Genomic DNA, 21,936 nt, shown 5'->3' on the forward strand with positions numbered 1-21,936 from the left:
CCCAGAATGGGAATCACACGTATGTTAGCTCCTGAATAAATTCCCCATGACAGCTACAAGTTTCACACCACACCGCAAAGATCTCAAGGTCCAAGCTCTAATGGCTCACTTAGAGGAAAATGGTGCCCTGACCCTTCATACTACTAATTTTAGCTCAGATGAGATTTTCATAACTTTTTCAGGGACTCAATCAGAGCAACTGTGCTGACAGCAAGAGGGAATGAAGTTCTTATGGCACATACAAGGGTCTTGAACGTTGGCATGCTGGAGCCATACAGAAAGCCGCACCGCAGCTGAAGTAGAGCCCCATCTTTTGTTTAATTGGAAATCTGTGCCCATAACCAGCTGCTCCTATTATTGAGACACAATAAAGACAGAAATCCTCAAAAATCCCTTGTATTCAGAAACTCAAGCTGGCATGTTATAACTCCTTTGGATTTCTCCAAACCACAGGCTCAAGGAATTCAAGTCTGTTCATTCACATGTATTTACACATGCCTTGCCTAAAAATGTGAAAAACACATCATAAAAGTACTTATTTTTAAGCATCTGCCCTCAAACTTATGTCAGTGCAAGGAGGATCAGCTGTAGGACTGCCAGCCCCAGCAGACAAACTGGCTCCCGAAATTGCCTTCCCCCGTCTTTGCAGCCAGACCTGGTCTGGGATTTTGCTTTGCTGAGGACACGTTTCTATTGGTGTCTGCCCATTTCAAGACTTTCACACTTGTTTCTTTATCCGACCATTGAATGGCAGGCAGGAAAAAGAGTATTTCTCAAAGCCCACATCCCAAGCTTCTGCCTCGCCTCCTGTACAGCCACCTCTCCCATTCCCATCTGCATCCATATCTTCCTGAAGAGAAGTCCCTCTCCTGCCATAAGACAACTTCTCATTGAGGTCCGATCCAAACGGGATTAGAGCCCACAGGAGACTCTTGGCCATCCTGTGTAACCGACTGCTATTACAAGAAACCACATTTTCTAATCATGTTGTAATTTATGGAGCTCAGTCTTGGGTTTTTACCCGTCGCTCTCCCTGTTGGCAGGTTGCCGCTGAGCCTTACACCTCTGATGGTTTGAAACCTCTTCCAATTTCCTGCCTGAATGCATTTGGAGCCAGTTTATATCTATGTTCTTGTGCCAAAGTTGGAGCTTGAGTAACTGCTCTTCCTCTTCTAATGCATAGGGAGTGATCATAACCCTTCGATTTGCTAGGCTGAACAAAACAAGCTCTTCTAGGCTCCTCAATGAAAAAACATTTCCGGTCTCCTTCCAGTTTATACCACTTTTTCTTGAGCAGAGATGTCATAAATTTTAGCCAGTTTTCTAGATTAATTGTAACCATACCTTATGCAGTGGTATTATAACATTTTTTTATATTACTATCTTCATCCCTGTGTTACAAACCTATTTAGAAATATATATTTATGGCTGTTGCATAAAGCACTTTGTAGTCCTGCACACTAATGAGCCGTAATATAAGGGATGACTTTCAGCTCCACTCTTCAGTGCAGCGTCTGGATCATTACCTGTGAACACCAGACCAATACTTTTTTTCTCTTCAGTAGTGGGCATTAAGTAACCAACATGATTATTACATAGTTGACATGTACCACAGACCAGCTAATGCCTGAGTTAGCATCCAGAATCAAGCAAGATCTTGTAGGTTTGAGCTGATTCTCCTTTAGATTATATTTAACAATTTAAGCTATGGATTGAAGGGACTCTCCAAATTCTGAAATGACCTGTAGAAACTGCCAAAAAATGATGTCATGTTTGTTGGCCAAATTCCCCCCCTGAAATCCTGTAAATTGCTGCGTTGAGTGAGACGTGAACACTGTCTCCCAAGAACAGCGAGGTAGGAAGGCTGTTGTCCAAGTATAATAAGAAAATTGCATTAGTCTTTCAGGGGACCACTTACCTCCCCAGCTTGTACGCTGCGTAGAGATTTTAATAAAGTAGAATATTGCAGGAAAAGTTGTTTCATTTCATCTGTTTCATGTCAAAGAAATATGACAGAGAAACAGCGGAAGGCAGAGAAAAATTCACTGCCTGAAAATCTGTATTTTCAGCCCAGCCTGACAGCAGTGTCCTCAGCCAGGGCCACCAGATGCTCCACGGCAGACATCAGCCTTCCAGAGGCTCCATATCACGTATGCACACCTGACTCATCGACCAGAAAGTCTGTCCGCAGGCTTGCACCGCTCCAGCAAGTTGCTGCAGAGGTATCTCCTACCCCCGTGGGAGGCAAACAGCACCCTCCTGCACCCTGGGGCACCTCCCAGGCATGCAGGTAACTTCCAGAGAAATTCAGGGTGTTGCTCTTCACCAGGGGACAATCCCCAGCCCTGCATTATGGCTCTTTCTCAGCCCAGAGAAGTCACACCTTGCTTTTGTCTCCTTAGTGGCTCATCTGATGTGTGAAAAGTCCCAAAAGGGCTGGTGGATGAGCTGTGCTGGAAGGATTTCAGTGCCTGTCTTTGGCTCTGCTTAAGGCTGCTCTTCATCTCCATGGTGATTAGAGACAGGTCTGAAGTGGCAAATCTGCTAAAAGGACCAGCATCGCAGACAGAGGAGAATAATTAGAAAGCGGGTGTTTGTATTGAGGAACACCATGACCTCTGCAAGAAACACATGTTGGAAGAACCTAAAAATACATTAACCTGGGTAATGCATGAGATGTCAGTACCTACTGCTAGAGCTAATGTACTTTTATTTTCTCCTGAGCATCCCAAACTCCCTGATGGCACACTATTTCTTAAAAAGCACCAGAGGGATCAAAGAAAGATCCAGGTCTTCTGGAATACGCCACCACCATGCCGGAAGTGGGTTTCAGTCACTGTCCATGCCATGCTGTACTCATCAGAGACCATGTCTACCCAGTCAAGTGCCACCTGTCACTAAATATCTGTATTTCCACCCAAAGCTACAGGAACATGGGCCAGCTTGGGCTCCAGAAGCCACTGACACGCCTGGACAGAAGGCAGTGCTGAGAGCAGGTGGCACCACTCGGGTACGATCTTCAACGGGACTCCAGAAACCCAACTGGTTCATGTCCCTGCAGCATGAAGGACCAGCAGAGCTACTTCAGGACCATCTGCATCTCTCCATACACCGTGTCTTGTATCTCCTGGGAGGCACAAAGGGAGTCTCTGACATAAGGAAGGTGACAGAGAACAAGGCTGCTGCCTGATTTGCATGGTTGGATGGCACCAAATGAAACATGGTGCTGCGGAGTTTCAAACAAGACCTGAGCAAGGCTTGTAAAGACAAGAAGAAGAAAAAAACCACACCAAACAACTGGATTTTCTCTAATCAGACAGATAATATTTACAGCCTACGGGTGGTACCAAAATATTTCAGGAAATGCCTAAGCCCTTCTGAATAAAAGCTCAGGAAAACACAATATTTAAGGACAGAAACTACAACAGTCAGAATGAAAGCTTTCCACCCTCTCCCAGCCTCCTTACACAGTTTAAAATGATTGCCATAGCAATTATCAACACTAAGCTCATTTTGCAATCTCCTCTGCAAATTAAGTTCTGAGTTGAACACATAAAAGATCAGCATAAAAACCAAACGTAACATGTAAACTGCAAGGAACAGAAATCAATGCGTGCTCCGCACAGACAGCATGTTGAGGTCTAATCCACCCCAATGAATTCCTGTACTGAGAGACCTGAACTTCATTTCAGCAATTCCTCCCAGTAAGGCACAAACATCATGCTTGAAAAACCTAACCTCAAAGACTTTGGCCTGTTTTTCAGTCATCTACCAGCTTTGACTGTCTGCCCTGGACATACGATAGAGCACAGTGGTCCAGGAGGGCAGAACATGAGCACTGACTCCCCAGCGAGCACTGAATCCCACCACTTTTTTTCCCATGAAACAGCAGTAGGTACATCTGTATCTGTCCCCTTGCACAACCACAACAAACCCCATCCTGGAAGTATTTTGTTTCCGCCCTCTCAATTACCAATTACATCTACAGATGCAGAAAACCACAAGTCCCTTAAGGATGGCACCTCTATTTTGTTTCATTTCTGCATTCAGACCAGACCTGACTCTGCAAGTCTCTGTAGTGCACCCAGAAACAGCCACATGCAATGAGTGCTCACACCCCTGGAAGGAAAATCAGGGCAACTATTTCCAAAAAGCATATTAAACCTATTTATTTCTGGTAATTGGGTGGTGTCATCGTTACCTGCTCAGGCTTCAGGCCGGGGGGGACCCACGCGTACTCTTCCAAGGCACAGCCTGAGTCGTCGTCAGAAGTTGAATTCCTCTGGAAGTCAAACATGAGCTTCGTGACAGTCTTCTCCATCTCCAGAGGCATAACTGTTACGATGTGCTCTTCCTGGGAGCACTTACAGTGAAGGCAAATCTTCCTGCAAGATGAAGAGAGAGGAAGAAAAGAGGAGGTGCTCCAGTGAGTTGCACTTCAAATAAGAAAGCAAAGCAATTTCTGCCAGTTGCTGGCCTGCAGATACTAAACTCAACCCTTATTTATGCTCATGCATTTTCTAGTCTCTCTTACAAGGAGGAAATAAAAGTCCGTATTTGCTGTAACAACACTTGGCAATCAAGCTGAGTCAGACTGCCCAATATTTGGGGATATGTAATTGCTTGTCCCTTTACTGCACTGTGAGGCGTATTTCTAGGGGCCAGCACAGGCAAGGGCCATGCGCCCGCCTGGTGCGGATCAACATGCCAGCCAGTAATTGCAGAGCAGTTACCGAATTTAGGACAGCTGAGCACTTGGCTAATACAGAAAATGGTGGATTGACGGGGAAGCTGACAAGTCCCTTTAGCATGCTGATAGCATAAATTTGCTTATTAAAGTAGCATAAAAATTGATTATAGTCTGAACATATAAAGCTAAATTAAATTAAGGGAGGCTACAAAAACCACAGTCACACTACAATGGCATCTTAAGCACCTGGCTCAATGGCACACGCTGTGGCTCAGCAGCACGCTGGCTCGCATGCTGCCCGAGAGCTGGACAGGGGGCAAAGCACAAGAAGAACTGAAAGAACAGCCCACAGGTTGCAATTTAACAGCCATTAGCTTAATTCACTGCGAATATCACTTCTTAGCATTTCTTTTAAAGGTCTGATCCTGCAGCTGGTGGTCTCTGGGAGATTTTCTTCATGGGCTCGAAACTGAGCATTTCTCTGCAGGGCTGCTAGGACATTGCACCCCTTCACCAGGTGCAACAGTGAAGGACTAACCTGGCTGAAAACATCCTCCAACCTCCTAAAAAGAGATTAAAGGGAATGCTGATAAATTGGTTTCTATTTTTGCAAATTCAATGCTCTTCCACAATATGGGTCAATGGCATCTATTTTAAAGTAACCATGCAGAATTCTGAATTAGTTTGCGTTAATGAAACACCAGACTTCTGAGGAATGAGATATGGTTTCACTTGGGTAGCAAAAGGGAGACATTTAAGAAATAGTAAGGTACCACACAAAAAGCAAGGGGAAAGTTACTGTTGCCATTGCAGGTTTCTCTGCTATAAGGTAAAGCAAAGAAATTTAGAGAGCAGCAACAATTAAACACTGGGGGCTGTAATTTTCAAACACCTTCCCCTCTTTTTCACCACTGCGTACAAGCCAGTGAAGCATACCGGTGCACAGATCCAGATCCGAGTCTAAATTTCCATTTGGCCATTACAGCACAAAAAATGCACTCTAGCAAAAGTCAAGAGGCTCCGTTAAGTCAAGCCAGGGAGATTTGCCAGATTTTCCCATTTCCTGCCTTTCATCAGATCTAAACCACACAGCAACCCCCACACACCCCCGGCGTCTGGTTTGCGTCCAGTCAGAGAGTCTCGGCATCGCCTCCGGTTGTTACCTTAAAAAATAATCAAGGCACCATTTCATGTGAATACTTTAATTAATCAGCTACTGTGGAAGGGCCCTCTGCCTCAGCAAAGCCGCTGGTTTCTTTGCCATTTCCATCTCATTTCACGATATGATTAAAAGCAGCTCAATATGCAACAAGATGCTAAGAATAATTAACAGCTGCAGAGCCCCAGGTTCGGCATTGGAGATAGTTATTCTAACGGAGTTTGGGACTTCTTAGCCAAATTTTAATTCTCAGGATATCAATCACAAGCTTCAAAAGGAGACAAACTCAACAGTCCACACTCGCATAGCAGCAACACCGGGAGCACAAGCGCTGCGACAGGGAAAAAGCCAGCCTGAATGTTTCTGCCCTCCTCCCCGCTCTAGACACATCCCCTCCAGGAGATGGAGGATGGCAGGAGAGCATCAGAGGTCTTGGCTTTTAATAACTGAGATAAATCAGGTTACTGTGTGGACTTTAAATAATGGTGTCGAAGAGTTAATAAACGAGATGTATGATCAATTAGACCCCACAGGTCACTCCATACAACCGCCATCCCACAGCTCACACCACATACAGCCAGGAGTGCGAGGATGGGGTCAGGAAGCTGATTTACCCTCACCTTCACTCCTGCCCTGCTCCAGGCAAGTGGGCACTGCCGGCGGGTTGCTTCTCCTGGTCAGAAAACCAAAGGATGAAAAGGACACAGGTAGCCTGTCTACTCATCAGTGATGTCCCCAGGCCAGGACAATGGGCTCCGTAAAAACTTTGCACCATTAAAAACTGAGCATCTCCAGGCATGGGGTTTCCGCCACCTCCCTGGGCAAACTGTACAAACGTCAAGATCTTGCCCCTGAGATACTCCGTTCTCTTCCTTTCTCCTCATTAAAAGCAGAAGATTAACAGCTTTAATTACAATTATTTTCTTTACATTAGGATATGCTGTTTCATGGGAACAATACTCAGTGTCCTAGGAGTGTCTTTCCACTCCTATGATATGGTTTCCATGACTTCTTCACAGAGGTCTCACTTACTCAACTTTATTTTATCGTCTTCCAGCTCGCTATAATTAAAAATAATTCCCCGTAGTAAAAAGTTAATATAAAAATGTACATTTCAAATGTGAGATGAAATTGAAAAAGCAGTATCCCCCCACCACACTCAAAGCAGAGCAGCACGAAGTGAGACGATGCACGTGCCAGTGCTCGACTGTGCACACGATGACCGGAGCGACAATGTTCTGCGGGTGCCCATGCTATGGCCGAGAGCTGGTGGGTGGTGGAGAGGAGAAGGGCCATGGCCGGCAGCCTGCCCGGCTGTTCCTGCCAGCAACAGCTCGTTAGTCATTAACGAAGGAAGAGCAGCAGAGCCTGGAGATGCTCAGCGCATCGGCGTGCTGCATATCTTACCATATAAAGGGTGGCGCAGCCCAGGTGGAGCGGCACGTCCTGCAAAGGGAAACCCATTACCTTGGCTCTGGCCAGACACAAGCCTCACCTAACCACCACCAAAGCTTCATCAACAACTTCTGCTGCCTCCGCAGCCAAGAAGCCCCACACGACTTGAGAAGAGCATAGACAGGTGGTTTCTTTTAAGCAAGAAGAAACTAACACCAATCACTCTGGAAATCCCGTCTTCATTCCTGAGCCTTTCCATCTTGCTCTCATCCCAGAGAAGGGTCTGCAAGCTCGTCTCAGGGCAGTACCTGCCCTGGTGATTAAGAGAGGTCCCTAGCATTGGGGAGGACACAGGGTTGGAGATATTTTGGGGCTGTTGCTAAAAGCTGGGGATATTGTGGAGCACCACTTCACTACAGAAACTGAGGGCTGGCGACGAGAAACCCAGTGATGTTGTGTTTCCCAACAAAGCAAGGAGAGCTGACAGCACGACCAGCTTCAGGCACAGAGGGTAAATAAAGGAGCTGTTAAGCAGCTGTAGCTTATGGACTGGGAGGAAAGAAGAGAGGGAGCCGGCCAGCAGCCATGCTGCTGCGGGAGGCACGGGCTGGGGAGGACCCGACATGGCTGCTCGGCACGGAGCTGCACGGAGCTGCCCTGCCGCGGGGCCAGGGTGGCGGGAAGCAAATGGAGAGAAAAAGAACATTTCCTGGTGTCAGATTTAGCTGGAAAGGAGCCTGCCTTGAATTGACTTCACATGGTACAAAGCAGCAACGGCTCAAAAACAGATTGAAAAATTTGTTCTACTCAAGGCCAGCGCTTCATGTGATGAAGTTACAAGATGGATGTATTTTATTTTGCAACGGCTGCTTTTACGTGGTGCTCTTGGCACAGCGGCCGGTCCTCTCCTCAGAGGAGGCTCTAACCCTCATCCCTGGTTACATCCCCACCCATCCGCTAGAGGAGGGGGAACAGTGCAAACTGGATCCACCACTCCAGGCAGCCCTCAGCAGAGTGAGCCACGCCAGCCCTCTTCTCTCTTCGGATGAAAACAGGCACACAAGGGGAATCAAGCGAACAGGGCCCAACACACCAAGTGGAGAACCTGGCTCCTGAGTCCCTCTTGCTTGGGATGCAAAAGCACGCTTCCAGCCCAGGTCCACCTACGTACATGAGCCCAATTGACCTGTGAGGTCTCTGGGATGAGGCAGTCTCTTGTACTGTTAGCAAAGAACACCCTCTGCCATCGCTGGAGCCTCCCACAGCCCTTTCATCATAGCAACGGCTCCAACAATAAGTTAAACTATGCTGAAAACACTAGTGCCGTGCAAGAGGCTCTGGAGAGAGCTGCGAGCATGCCCTCAGCTTTCTGAAGAGAGATGCAGTCTCACTGCTGTGAAAAATCAGCGACTCCAAATGAGGAAAGCACAAGCAGAGCTAAAAAGACAGACCGGGGGCAGCCTGAAGCCAAGGCAAAGTGGGTCCTTGCAAATGGTCTATAGCTCCAGCAAAGGAGCCGGCCAAGCTGGCCTCTCCCAGCCTGGGTGTGCTGGGGTCTGGGGTGGCACAGGCAGGACTGGACTCTGCTGGGGTGGCGAGGGCCGCACACTTCTGCCTGCAGGAGAAGCTCCTGGCCGCAGGGATCTTCTCTCCCAGCCATGGCTGCCGGCTTGGTTGGGTGGGCACGCAGGACATAGCACAAAACACCACCAAAGCAAAGCCTGCCCAGGTGGGCACGGCAGGTATGTCGAGAAAGGACAGTGCAAGAGCCCAACCCCTCCTGGCAACAGCAAGAATGAAGGCGAGGTTTAAAATCGTGGCAGAAATGTTAAATTCCTCTGGAACAAAGAAGGAACTCGGCAAACAGCCCTTATCACCCCCTCCAGCGCTGCTTATCTCTGCTTCTCACTTGTTTCTTCTGGGATGGAAATAAATGGGCTGTATCAGGGAGCAGCTCCATCTCCAGACAATGTGAGGAGCAGGAATGCCACAGCCTGCGCCAGGCCATGCGATGCCTCTGCTGCGCTCCGTCATAATGGATTTGCATGCATTTGTGCACACATTAACATGCAAGATTTGGAATCCCTCAAAAAGCAATTGTCGGCTCAGCCTGGATGGGGTGTGTAAATGCAAAGGGGCAATTCCCTTCCTGCTTGTCTTAAGATATATATGGCCACCTGATTTTTTCCCAGCATCATGCCATCATTCTGACTGCAGTGAGGCTTTTGGGTCAGTTATCAGTCAGTAAATCACAAGACTTCTCGGAAATGGGAAAGGCTGAGGATTTGGGGCACCTCATATGACCCCTGAGTCTCTTAACAAGGGCGTCTTAATATCCCTGCCTATTATCTCCTTCCCTCATTTGAGAGCTAATGAGGCATCTTCCCACCCTAAGCAAGCTCCAGCTACACAGACCCATTTCTCCAGACCCCACAGACAAGGCAAACATTTATCTAAACTGAAAAATTAACATAGTCCTTTTACTGCCATAGTGAGAGCCCAGCAGCTCTTCTCCAGTACAGGCACTGCTCTCCTATTTCACAGATGGGGAAACCAAGGTGCAGGAGTATCCACAGGCAGCACCCAGCCGTGGCTTCCCCACCGACTACCTGAACTTCATCAGAGGAACCCCAAGCTTTTGTGATCAAAACAGACAGTTGGAGCGGAAGCTCAGCCTTCTTCTCCAACTTCTCTAACACTGAACCAAACACTCCCAGTAGCCCCAGCCAGCCACTGCCCATGGCCCCAGGTCCCATGGACCTCAGTGACAAAGTAGCATCTCTCTGGACAAAACATTTCTGTGACTTCACAGCTCTTCTAGTCACTTCAGCTGGAAAAAAAAAAAAACCCACCACCAAAACTATCAGTGGGAATGAATTGCAAAGACTTTGTGCCACCTGGGTTGAAAAGGAAGCTTTTAATCTGTCCAACTGGGGTGCAGGAGGCTAAAGGAGGTGAATTAGACACGGGCGTTTACAATAGCAGCAGTTCAAAGTCTGAGGACAAGATGCCCTTGGTGGGCTGCAAGGACAGCCAAAGGAGGGCAATGCTCATTTGACCCAAGATGCTGTAGGAACAGTGGGTTTAAAAGACCAACATCAGGTGGCTAGCAACAGAGCAGGTAGGACAGTAATGCCAGGAAACCAAGGAAGAGAGAAATAATCCAGCAACCAAACTACTCCCATAGATGCAACTCCCCCAGATCTCAGTGGCCACAGGGGAACACGTGTAGCCACACATCTCCGGAAAAGTCTGCAGTAGGTGGGGAAACACTGAGAGGATGGAAGAGCTGCAAGTCAGGCTCTTCTCCATCTTCCCCATCCATCTTCTCTTCTATAGCCACTTGACTTGCTTGAGGCGAGTCAGGTTTTCAGTGTTCCTGTATTTTTAATCCCCTCTGACCTCCACAGTGCCAACAACAGCAATTGCGAAGGTATCCAGGGTGGCGTTGAAGCTTTTATTACAAACCCCATTTCCACTCCTGGAAAAGTTCTCCTTTCTGGCTGAAGTTGTCCATGCTCGGTCTCAGGCTGGAGACTAATTTTATTTTTAAGACTCTGTAAAAATCCTTTACCATTGCAAAAGTTATTCTTGCTTAATTAAGAAAAAGGAGGGGAAAAAAGAAGAGAACTATCCCTATTATTGCCAGTGGCAGCCAAATATGAGCAAGAACAGTCTCCGTGGATTTTCCAGTTGGTCTGCCTTCATGGTGAATCAGGACCATCAATTCAAGAAGCGGGTGGAACATCTGCCTGTGGGTCCCCACCGCCCTGTCCCCAAACCACTGCAGCATGGCCTGAGGCAGCCTCCAGGCTGCTTCCAATTTTGCTGTCTGTGGTCTTAGGCACCACGTGGCAGACAACAACCGTCAGTGCACAAGGCTGTGCTCCTCCCATATGACACCAAGAAATTAGGACAAAACACGACACAATGTACAAAACCCCAAATCCCTCATCTGGGCTCTCTTGGTGCCCTCTTAGGCAAACAAGGAACCAGGACCACAGCCCAAAACCGTGGCCAGACCTCTCAGCACCACTGCAGGATGAATTAAAACATGACCAACCTGGGCCTAAAACACAGCAGGGGAGCTGGGATGCATCATGGGTCATTTTGGGGAGCCCAGGTGCATCCCAGAGCTCTGCAGTGAACACAGGTCCCTACTCAGGCTCCAGTTTCTCCTCGTGACCCAAGTAAGAGCCCCAGGGGCACCCTCCTGACCTGAACCACACTGCCGGGCTGCTCCCCTGAGCTGCAACCCCTGACATGAACCATGAAAATTCTGATGCATAAAGATGAGATGTTTAAATTAAGGGATATTAATAACTCTGCAGATCTCAGAAGAACTCTCTGTTTGGAGCTCTCAAGATGTTTTTCAGAAGATGCATTTTTTTTTTTGTAATAGAGGTTAGACAGAGGTGGGCAAAGTATTATACCCATGTGGGCTGCAGATCAAGCAAGGGAGAGAGAGAGAAGAGGAAAAACAAGGTGCTGTGAGCCCCAGCCTGTTGCCCAGCCACGCTACCAGGAGAAAAGGTGTCCAACAGGCTGCTCTGTCACGTCCAAGACGACGGCGGCAGCCTGCCAGCTCACAGGCTTACCGCTCTTCTCAACACACTTATGTTAGGAGTTCTTTTTCCCCCCTTAAAGGTCCAGCTCTTAGCATACAGAAATGATAACGACCACATATTTTTTCTCCGGTCATGGAGAAGAAATGCAAATCCCTAGTTTCCAAGCTGAAGAGAAAAACAGACTCAATAACAACCCCGAAGCTGGTGGGCAAACAATGCTGAAGCCATTCTCATGATTTTGGAAGGCAGAGGGAGCCACAGGACGGGCAGACCCAGGAGCTGTGGACACCTGAGAGGGGTTTGGTGTCCCCTGTGTCACAGAATCACAGAATCATCTAGGTTGGAAAAGACCTTGAAGATCATCTAGTCCAACTATTAAAGGACAACCTCAAGCCCCCAAGAGCCCAGTGGGGTCCCTGGCCAGCAAGGGTGGAGCAGGGGAGGCAGTGGAGGGAGCAGGCAGCAGCAGGACTCTTGCCAAACTCTCCCTCTGCGCTGAGTTCAGCAGCTCTCCCCGCCCAAGAGCCAACGTACGTTTGTGCTGCAGAGCCCCTGGCTGTAGAGCTGTCCTACCCCACGGATTATCATGTCAGATTTTAATTATACCATTCGGTGGCTTTTCCGCCTAACAAGACGCAGAGCTGTATCACAGGGGGTTTCTTTCTGCTGCTTAACTGAAAGAAGAAAATTGCCTCCAAGCCTGGGGTTCTAGCAAGGTTAGGCTTTCCCTCTGGATCTAAAACCAGCTCTCCACAAAGAAGCCTGTCTCTGTTCAGCATGTGGGTCCTCACTGTCTTCTCAAGTTTGCATAACCCTTATCTCTTCACAGGCAGTGTTTATCTTCCTGCCCCTCTCCATCCCCCATCCAGTTCCAGGCTTGCAGTCCATCTCTCCAACACCAGTCTCAGAAAGATGGGCCAAGCTAAGCAGGTCCCTGGTCATCTGCCCCAGGGTTGTAACTGCTATATTAAGGGACTTCACCAGTTTGCATTTACAGCATGACAAGCAGAAACCATGGGAAGCAGTAAATATGCTGCAATTAGAGCATCTCCCAGGCTGTATGTCCTAAAGGAAAAAACCTGGCTCATAGGCCAAACGCTCAGAAGCAGGATGAGCTAGGCTGAAAACTAATTATTTCAAAAGTTAAGGCTTAGACAGTGTCTGCTGAGCCAGGCAATACAGACCTGCTTGTGAAAGCAATCACTGCCAGCCTGATCTGTGTATGTGCTGGCTAAGCCTGAGCAAGTCTGCCAACAGCAAGTGTGCAAGGCTGGGTCATTTTGTTAAACTGAATCTGGCTGGTAGAAAGCACACAACGGGAGAAGATTAGAATACGAAGCAAAATATAATCTTGTTAGCTGCAGATAGTTTTACTTTACAAATCTTTATCACAAGCTCAAGCCGGCACCCTTATAAATACAACGCAGTGATGTGAGACATGTAAGCGCTCCCGCAGTAGGTGAAATAATCACTGAATAAAAATAAGTCAGATAAGTTACACGATAAGAGAGCTAAAACTGAAAGGATGACACTGCATCTGGTGTGAATAATTATTTTGGCATTATTCTGTCCAGCGCTAATCCTCAACAGCTCGAAAAGATTCAATCAGTGTTTAGCACCGCCAAGGAATCATGACTACAAAACAAAGAGTAACTGGATTAAAATCTTTTTACGGTCACAGGTCACGTCTGTGTCACATCTGCTTAAAATGTTCCTTCAAGGAACAAGAAAAAAAGGGAATTTGACCTGAAAAGATTGCACTGAAAAACATAACCCCCAGGTTGCAGTTCTGGGTTGGTTTATAGTTAGGAATTCTGGCATGAAAAAGAAGGACGTAGAAAGATTATTACTTTAAAACTCTCTATCCTCAGGAAGGCAAACCACCACAATAAACATCTGAACAGTAATGTCCTCATTCACAACACCAGCCTGCACGCAGTCTGCTCAGAAAATGCCCAGAGAATCCAGGCTTCCAGAAGCTGCATTTACCAGAGCAATAAAATTAACACTGAGGGATGAGGATTTTTTAATACTTATTCCTGTTTCGAGCCAGCTGAGCCTTCCTGATTATTCTTAAAATGAAAAATCCATTACAGTGGCATCAGCGTTTCTCCCCGACTTCCTGCAGCTGCAGAAACGCAATTTAACAATTAACCTTTTACATCCATAAACGAGAACAGCAAAGGCTGGGAAAAAAGCGCAGCCCCCTCGTAGATCCCCACCAACAGCACATTGAGCAAAGTTAGCACGCAGCTACATGCATCCACAGAACGCTGCTTATTCCTCCTCCTCCTCCTCTCTTCTACTTTCCAGCCCTCCTAAAAATCCGCGACAACTTTGAAGTTGCTGGCAAAAGGCAGTTTCTTACCTGTTCCTGCCGACAGCGACAGCGCGGGAGGAAACAATCCAGCGGGTTGCTCAGCCGTCCTAGTTGGACCAGTTGCCTTTTGGCTGACGGGCTGCTCCCAGGACCAGCCCAAGCACCGCAGTGCCATAAAGCATCCCGCACCCTCCCAGCGCAGCCCACCGCCCCGCCGGGCTGCCGCCACACTGGCTTTTGTCGGAGCCTTCTCAGAGGAGGCACGCACCGACCGCGGCGCATCTCCGAAGGAAACCCGCCGTGGAAAAACGTGCCATTCCTGCCCCGCGTCTTAAGCTTTCGCTTCAATTGCCTCGCTCTGAAATCCAGCTCCGGAGGGTGCCCCCGCTCTCTGCTCTCAATCCAAATGAATCCAGCAGCTCCCCCCTCAACCTGCCTTTCACTAAATGACCCTTGGAAGTGGCAAGAGGATGTCCAATTTGCTCTCCGAGCGCAAGGCATTAACGAGGAGAGATGCAGCCCGTGGAGAATAATTGCCAGCGCGGGAGCAGCGCGGGGCTCTGCTGTTGCATTGCTCTCCTCTCCTGCATGCTAATGAGCAATGATGTCAGCAAGCCAAAGTCACCGCATCCAGACCGCGCGCCGCGGCCCGGCCACCCTCCCATTTATTTACATGAAATCAGCCCGCTCTTAAAAATCAATAAATCCTGCAGGCTGCTTAGGGAAAGGGAGAGAAAAAACCATCCTTCTCCCTGGCTCACGTGTATGCGTTTCAAAGAGTTGGCTCTGCACCAGCAGCCCAAATTGAATGGTGTGAAGACACTAATTATCCTTCCCCAACTATCATCTTATTTGATGCTGACCGAATCTCAACTTGCTGTCAAACTTAAGGCACCGCTTCTTAGGTACGCAGGCTATTAAAGCAATGATCCACTGGCTCTGAGCAACGTATCATTTTTCTCCTGTCTTTCAATGCCCTCTTAATTATTTTCTGCAGTCATTTGCTATGATTCCCCACTGGTTTTTAGATGCAGCATGTTTGTGCACCAGCAGGGCTAAATATTCTGGGGAATACAAGATATTAGCGTGGCATTTTGGTTACCGCATATTTTAATACATTTTCTTTCATATGGCCCCAAGAGACACATGATTCGCACCCTTCATGTGTATCTCAGGTAAGTACTGCGAGTCCCAGGAATATGCCACCCCAACAGCGATGCCGAAGCCTCCTTCCCCCATGTTAACCTCCCCTTGGGAAAGAAAAGTAAACGCAGAGAAGGAGCGATGCTGCCAAATCTCTTCTGTTGCTCTTAAAGCCCATTGCTTGGAAATTGGGTGGTCAGAAATGAATCTCTGCTTCAAGTCAACTGGAGAAGAGCATTCTGTATTTGCAAAAAGTGAGTGAAATTCAACAACCTAGTTTCTGTAGGCTCAGAAAAATACAGAAAGCAAGTAAAAGTTCCCAACATGCAGCGTTTTTAGCGTGCTCCTGACTTTTGTGGCCTGGCTCCAGATTTCAGAGCCCTTGATTTTGGCAATATTAGCTATGTTTACAGAACACAGAAGGATGCAGAAACTACATCTGCGAGTCTTGCTTCAGTCTCAAATGCCTTGAATTATTATTATTAAGGCTCATAAATTAGGTTTCATTATTATGGAATCCCACTCAAAATCTCAAAGGCGAGATCTTCAACCAGCCCAGCTCCCCCTCGGAGCTGCCCCAACTTACCCCAGCCGAGCGGGATGGACTAAGAACGTGCAGAGACCTCATCCGGCTCAGACAACTTCAGACAAAAGAAGGTATTCAGGGCCATTGATGAAATATTTGGGCATTTACAGTTCCTTTTTTTAAAAAAAAAGTGTTTCCTCTCTTTTTTTTTTGTAATTAAATCTGTAGCTGCAAGTCCAAGAGTTGAGCGCTGACCCTGTTACCGCATCCAGCCGGGATGGACCTTCCTTTGGCTGGGGATGGCCACAGTGCTGAGGAGGGTCCCCTCCAACTCCTCCAGCTACACAGAGCAACAGAACTTGTAGGAAAAAACTCCCCTGACCCTTCAGCTTCCTAATCTGGCACATTTTGCCCCTTCCAGTTTACAGTGGCATTGCGGGCAGGCTGTCAGCTCGCCTCTCTATTGTTAACATGCCATGACCCCAAGATGATGTATTTTTCCACTTAAATTTAGAACATGTTAATTACAACAGAAAGGAAGTGAGACAAAACTGAATTGGGCAAAAGCAAATAAAGAAGTCTGCTTATACATGGTAATATTGAGCAGAAATGCTGTAAAGCAGAAATTACCTGTGTTTACTGTAACAATCTTCCCTGGAAATTTATTGCTAAAAGCACGCAGCAGTGACTAGAGGCTACAACTGGCACAAAGAATATGTACTGCTCCATACGGCAGGTCCTGTAGGCGCTAATTTTCACTGAACACATGAGTAAAATGCCTGACTTTATCTGCATTAACTTCCAAGGAGCAAAGGCCCTTTAGCTATAAACACTTGGGAGCAAAGTGTCTATTAGTGCTCCAAGTGCCACTTGAGCTGGACCGCCAGCCAGCCCTGCGCTCGGGGGAAAGGTTGGCAGCGCGTGAACCCAAGTGTCTAACCCCATTTCTTGTAGGATATGCTCTGTGTAACTTCATCTACAGCAGCTTCAACCACCCAGCACCAGCATCCTACAGCAAAGGTGAGTTCTGCCTGGCTGTCTTGGCCAACCAGATTATCCCCAAGAAAGGGATCACACCAGAAATTGTAAACTTTTCAGTGTAAGTTGATCCACAGAGATAAAATGGGAGTGAGAATCATGAGCTGATGCAAAAGATCATTAAGACCAACGCTTATAATATCTCAGCTGCATGGCTAACTATGAGCAGAAGAGCTTTGTGTCTCCAAACAGCACGTATAATAGTCATCGCTCCTGGCAGACTTCTTGTTCCAATACTTGCAAACCTAAACATCCACAAAATCCAATCAACAGGCTCTTCTGAGACAAGAAATCAGATTAGAAGCTGCCACATTTGGACACACAACTGTCTTAGGAAAGTGGAAATGAGCCTTCCTGCTTTGAAAGCTTCCAGTTCGTTGGCAATTACTCCATATTACCATTACCTACTGCAAGGCTTGTGAAAAGGTCATGTGTTGGAATAACTCCAGAAGGCACACAAGATTTCTTGACGGATTCTGCAAATTACACAGGTGAAATGGGTGTTTCATTAAGCAGCAAGGAGAATACTGAGCCAGCAGAGCACATTATTAAAGGTCACGTGAAGGACTTGCACCATTACAAGGATGGATGCTGACAACTGCCAGCAATGAAGCAAACGACCAGAAGCAAAATCTTAGCTACTGAAATAAAGAAAGATCAAGAGCAGGGAGCCCCTGCTTGGGTGCAGAGGTGCGAGATAGACAATTCTGCTTGTAAACGTAGCCACATCTTTCTGCCCTTTGCTGCTAGTTTTAAAAACAAAGACCCAAACCCGTCAACTTTAAACTTTCTGTCCTTTGCACAAACTCATCCCCATGGCTAATGTAACAAATCACTGTAAGAGCCCACGTTTCATAAATGCTGTATTTTATCGCCTTGGTGTATTGATCAGCTGTCAATCAATAGGGCCTCACAGGACACTGCTGACTCTCCCGACTACAACGAGCTGCACGGCACGGCCACACACAGCGACAGCAGACTGGCGTCCTCAAGGTCACAGGGCTGCTAACCTGATGAATGTCAGATCAAGTTGCCTTTCTGAATTATTTAGTGAGCATCCTCCGCTGCAGCGTGCCAGGGCAGTGCACAGCACTGCTACCTTGGGATGTCACAGAGGGTCCAGCCTCCTCTGCCCCAAAATGCTGCCCTTGGGGATGAAGACTGTCCCTTGTGCTGCACACACCACGAGCCTGTCTGGGATCAGAGGGACGGCAGGTCCCCCCCATCACTGAGCCTGTCCTGGCTCACAGCAACAGACACAATAACACATTACTTTCCCACCGCTCTTTCTACCCACAGAAATGCAGAATTGGATACTCACAGTGGGTTTTTTTCCCCTCCATTCCCACGCTCACCCCTGTAATTTGCGGCGAAATCTCCGCTTGCCGAGCCAGCACTCCTGCCCCAGTGCCAGGACAGGCTGTACCCAGCACCATCCCCAGGCTGGGGGACAGCTGGAGCCCGAGCTGGGCAGGGACATCGGCAGGGCCATCCTCTCACGGCCATGGGGCAGCGATAACCAGCAGAGCAAGAGGCTGCAAACACCCACGGGGAAGGCAAGATGATTGTAAAAAGCTGTTAGCAATGAGCAGGGAAGGGAGAAGACCCTACGTGGCAGGGTCCTGCCCCACTCCTCCTGACCAAATGCTTGGCTCTTCAGGAGGCACATAGGGATGTGCCCAAGGTATGGGGAAGGCTCCTTGGAGAATCCAAGTCATGAAATACAAGTCAGGACCTTGAATTAGGTTGAGCCCACTTCCTTCTTCTTTTTTTCCTTTTTTCTTTATTCTTTTTAAGGAAGGCAGCAAACCCTCCCCATACTTCTCAATGCCAGAAGCAAGAATATCTTATCTCAAAGAAAAACTGGGTGGAGAGAGGTACAGAGAGACCACCATCAGAGGCAGACCGTTAATCCCAAAAACTCGGCCTCCTCCGCCTTTCCTCAGGGCTGCCATTTGTACCTTCACGCGGCTGCTGCCTAAGACCGCGTGAGACAGACCCGCTCCTCCCGCTGTCATCGCTGCTGTGTTCCACTCATTTTCGGCAGAGCAATGGGTAAGGATCTGTGCTGCTGGTCTGCAAGGAGGAATTTAGTTTTGGAAACACCATGGAGCGCAGCAGCAGCTGACACAGAAGGGGAGGTACAGCCCATACGCACTGCGGTTGATTTCAGAAACAATTTTCTGTATTTCCTACCAATTCACCCAGCGAGACAGGCCTGACCCTCGCCGGCATCCTCTGGTGCACAGGCAGAGCCAGGCGCCGAGGCAGTGACTACGAGCACAGAATCACAGAATCATCTAGGTTGGAAAAGACCTTGAAGATCATTCAGTCCAACCATTAACCTAACACTGACAGTTCCCAACTCCACCATATCCCTCAGCGCTATGTCAACCCGTATGTCACACCCTGTGCTGTCCATGTCCTCTGGCAGCACCGAACCACGCAAACGCAGGCTGATGCTGTGGGAGGACCCGGCACACCACGCTGGTTCTCCTGAGCGTTGCTGCCCTGCACCCCATCCTCCCCACCACAAGGCACCCCAAAAGGACCCTCACCCACGACTATCCCCACCCCACCACACACCCCCAGCTCACAGAACAGCACTGCGTGCACTGGTGCGACACACGGAGCACGCCACAGACGGCGTTTCGATCAATCACTGTATCTATTTCTCCTCCCCCCCCCTTCTTTTTTTAAATCACCTTAATGCAAGAAGCTTTAGGGAGCTTAACAACAATAAGGGTTTTCATAGCCTCTGGCTTTAACTCAGCACTACTATGTTTTTTACTTTTTTATTTTGAAATCAAATTTGTAAGCAAATGTGAACAACAAACTGGATGCTCACATGGTTTTCTCCCCTTTGCTAGCCTGATAGAATCCTTATCTGAAGACTTTTTAATAGTGTCCTTTAATGATGTCTACAAAAGCCTCATTAAAGCACTGTATTGTAATTTAAGCTAAATAAACTCAACGCAGTTATTTTTTTAATGACATATTTTTTCTTGGGGCCTTTCCACGAACAATAAAGCATTCATTGAAAATATGTTACGAAGGAAACACATAAATCTTCAGCTTATCTGGTGGTATGTTTTCCAAAGATTTAAACCTTTGATCAACAACAAATTAATTTTCCATTTACACAAAACAGAAGATGCATTTCCAGGATAACGACTAACCCTGCAAGTCTGCATTTTAACATGTGCCTTGGCAGCAGCACAGGACTCCCTCGCTGCCGCCCTTCTCACTGCCTGACACTGTCAGGGTTGCTGTCACATTAGATGATTTTTATTTTACTTTTTGGCTTCAAACCTGTCTAATAGGGTGTTTCGGGTCAGTGGTTATGCCCTGAGGATTTCTTGCCTTTGCTCATTGAGCTCCCCTCTGCACTACGTGGTCCCTCCCCAAAAGATGTGCATCCCCCAGGACCAGGGCATGGTGCTCGACCATCTCTGTGCTCAGAGGTGAGTCTCAAGCCAGCCCAGAGGCCTGGCCAAGCGACACAAGTCTGTTTTTTACCTCCTTAAACCACACCATATACACCTTCTCTGGCTGCCAGCAGGATTTGGGTGCTTCCTTTGTCCTGGCCAGGCGCCACATGCAGGTTCTGTGGCCGCACAAAACTCAGACTCCTCAGAAACCACCTATGGTTTAAGATGGCCATGTTTCTGCTCCCACCCAGGAAAGACATGGCTGACTGCTCTTTGCCAGCTAAGAAAAAAGACCTATTCACTGCTTGCTCCCAAACTGTATTAAATTCACAGGGAGATGGTAAATCCAGCGCATTTTGGATCCACCTGATGCTCCCATAACAAGTCTGGGAGGAAATCACGCACATTGAGTCATGAACAGAAATGGGCTTTCATGATGCCTTCAAGTCTTAAATTTCCCAGTGTATTTGCAAATGCAGGGAGATTGGCCGTGGAGAGGAATGCACCTGGCTCCTCACCTCCTACCTGCTCAGTGGGAAGAAAGGTGCCAAAATAGGTTTTTATTTCCTACCTGAGAGCATGAAGTAGACCTGGATGATATAAAACCAGCTAATGAGAGCATATGGACTGGGACGTGCTGTTTTAGTCCACCCCAAACTCCACACATTACAAGAATTCTACAATCCAGCTAACCTTGATTTTAAATAAAAAAACCCAAACCCAACCAAATTATGAAAAGTGGCACTTTGATTTAACTCTGGGTGGTTTCCTGGCCCCAGCCCTCCTAGGACCACGGCCCCATGCCCTGCCTGGAGTGCACCGAGCAGGTCAACGTGCCTTAGGCGATGGCGAGGTTTGCAGCCTGGCTGTCCCACTGCCTGAAGCTGGATGGAGCTCCAGTGTCCCAGAGACAGCCTAGCACTGCACACAAATGACAAGAGATGTTTGCTATTCTTCCCTTTGTTTTAATTAGTAATAACAATTTGTTATCGTGGCTTGACATTTGTTCATATTTAGGAATAAATTGCTTCCTTGGATGATATGCTGAGATTAAAACGGGCTTTCTGTGTTTGTGTTGGTTTTAGTAGCTCATAACAAACCATGAAATTCATTACTCTTGCCACAAGCACCCATGAGATGTGCCAACCAGGGTGTGATTTATACACAGTTCAACTCATGGAAATTAAAAGGTTTTAATGTTGCCTGCAAGAAGTCAAGGGTTTGAAATTTTATACAGCTGAATTAAAAAAGAATAATCCCAGACGCAAGCTACTGCATTGTTTTATCTGCCTAAGGAGCCTGAACATTAAAGTCAGGGTAAAAATAATTCACTAAATATTAATTAATTTAAGTATATAATTTGAACAGCCTTTTTAGTGATAAGCCTTCAGGCCTGCAAATTACTTCATTCGCATCTTTTTTTAACTGCTTGGAAGCCATATAAAGGAAGATATTTAACAGCAAAACTTCCCTGCTACAATATAATTCAGCAAAACATTCCCACTGAAAGAAATCACTGGAAAACAGCCTGTGCCTCACCACCCTTAATGGGAAAGGGCTGTCAGTCATACCCCAGTCCCATTTCTCCATGCCGTGTCAAGCCTTGTACATCAAACCCAATATACAAATCGCCAGCCCCATCAAGATCATTAGAGCCGCTCAGCCC

General features: G+C 47.4%; 1 protein-coding gene across 2 annotated transcripts in view; it reads right to left on the reverse strand.

Moving 5' to 3' along the window:
• The window catches only part of PRICKLE2 (prickle planar cell polarity protein 2), a 109,838-nt gene that overhangs the window by 28,797 nt on the left and 59,105 nt on the right, over positions 1 to 21,936 (reverse strand). The window contains exons 1-2 of one of the 2 annotated variants that reach the window (XM_074836207.1): positions 14,181 to 14,343; positions 4,202 to 4,385 (exon numbers count right to left, since the gene is read on the reverse strand). In XM_074836207.1, coding sequence (XP_074692308.1) covers positions 4,202 to 4,333 — 132 coding nt within the window. In that variant the 5' untranslated portion in view covers positions 4,334 to 4,385; positions 14,181 to 14,343. Of the gene's footprint in view, positions 1 to 4,201; positions 4,386 to 14,180; positions 14,344 to 21,936 lie in introns of those variants that run through there. The other variant, XM_074836206.1, reaches the window with a different exon arrangement.

Source organism: Strix aluco, chromosome 11, assembly GCF_031877795.1.
Source record: "Strix aluco isolate bStrAlu1 chromosome 11, bStrAlu1.hap1, whole genome shotgun sequence".
NCBI classification, from domain to species: domain Eukaryota; kingdom Metazoa; phylum Chordata; class Aves; order Strigiformes; family Strigidae; genus Strix; species Strix aluco.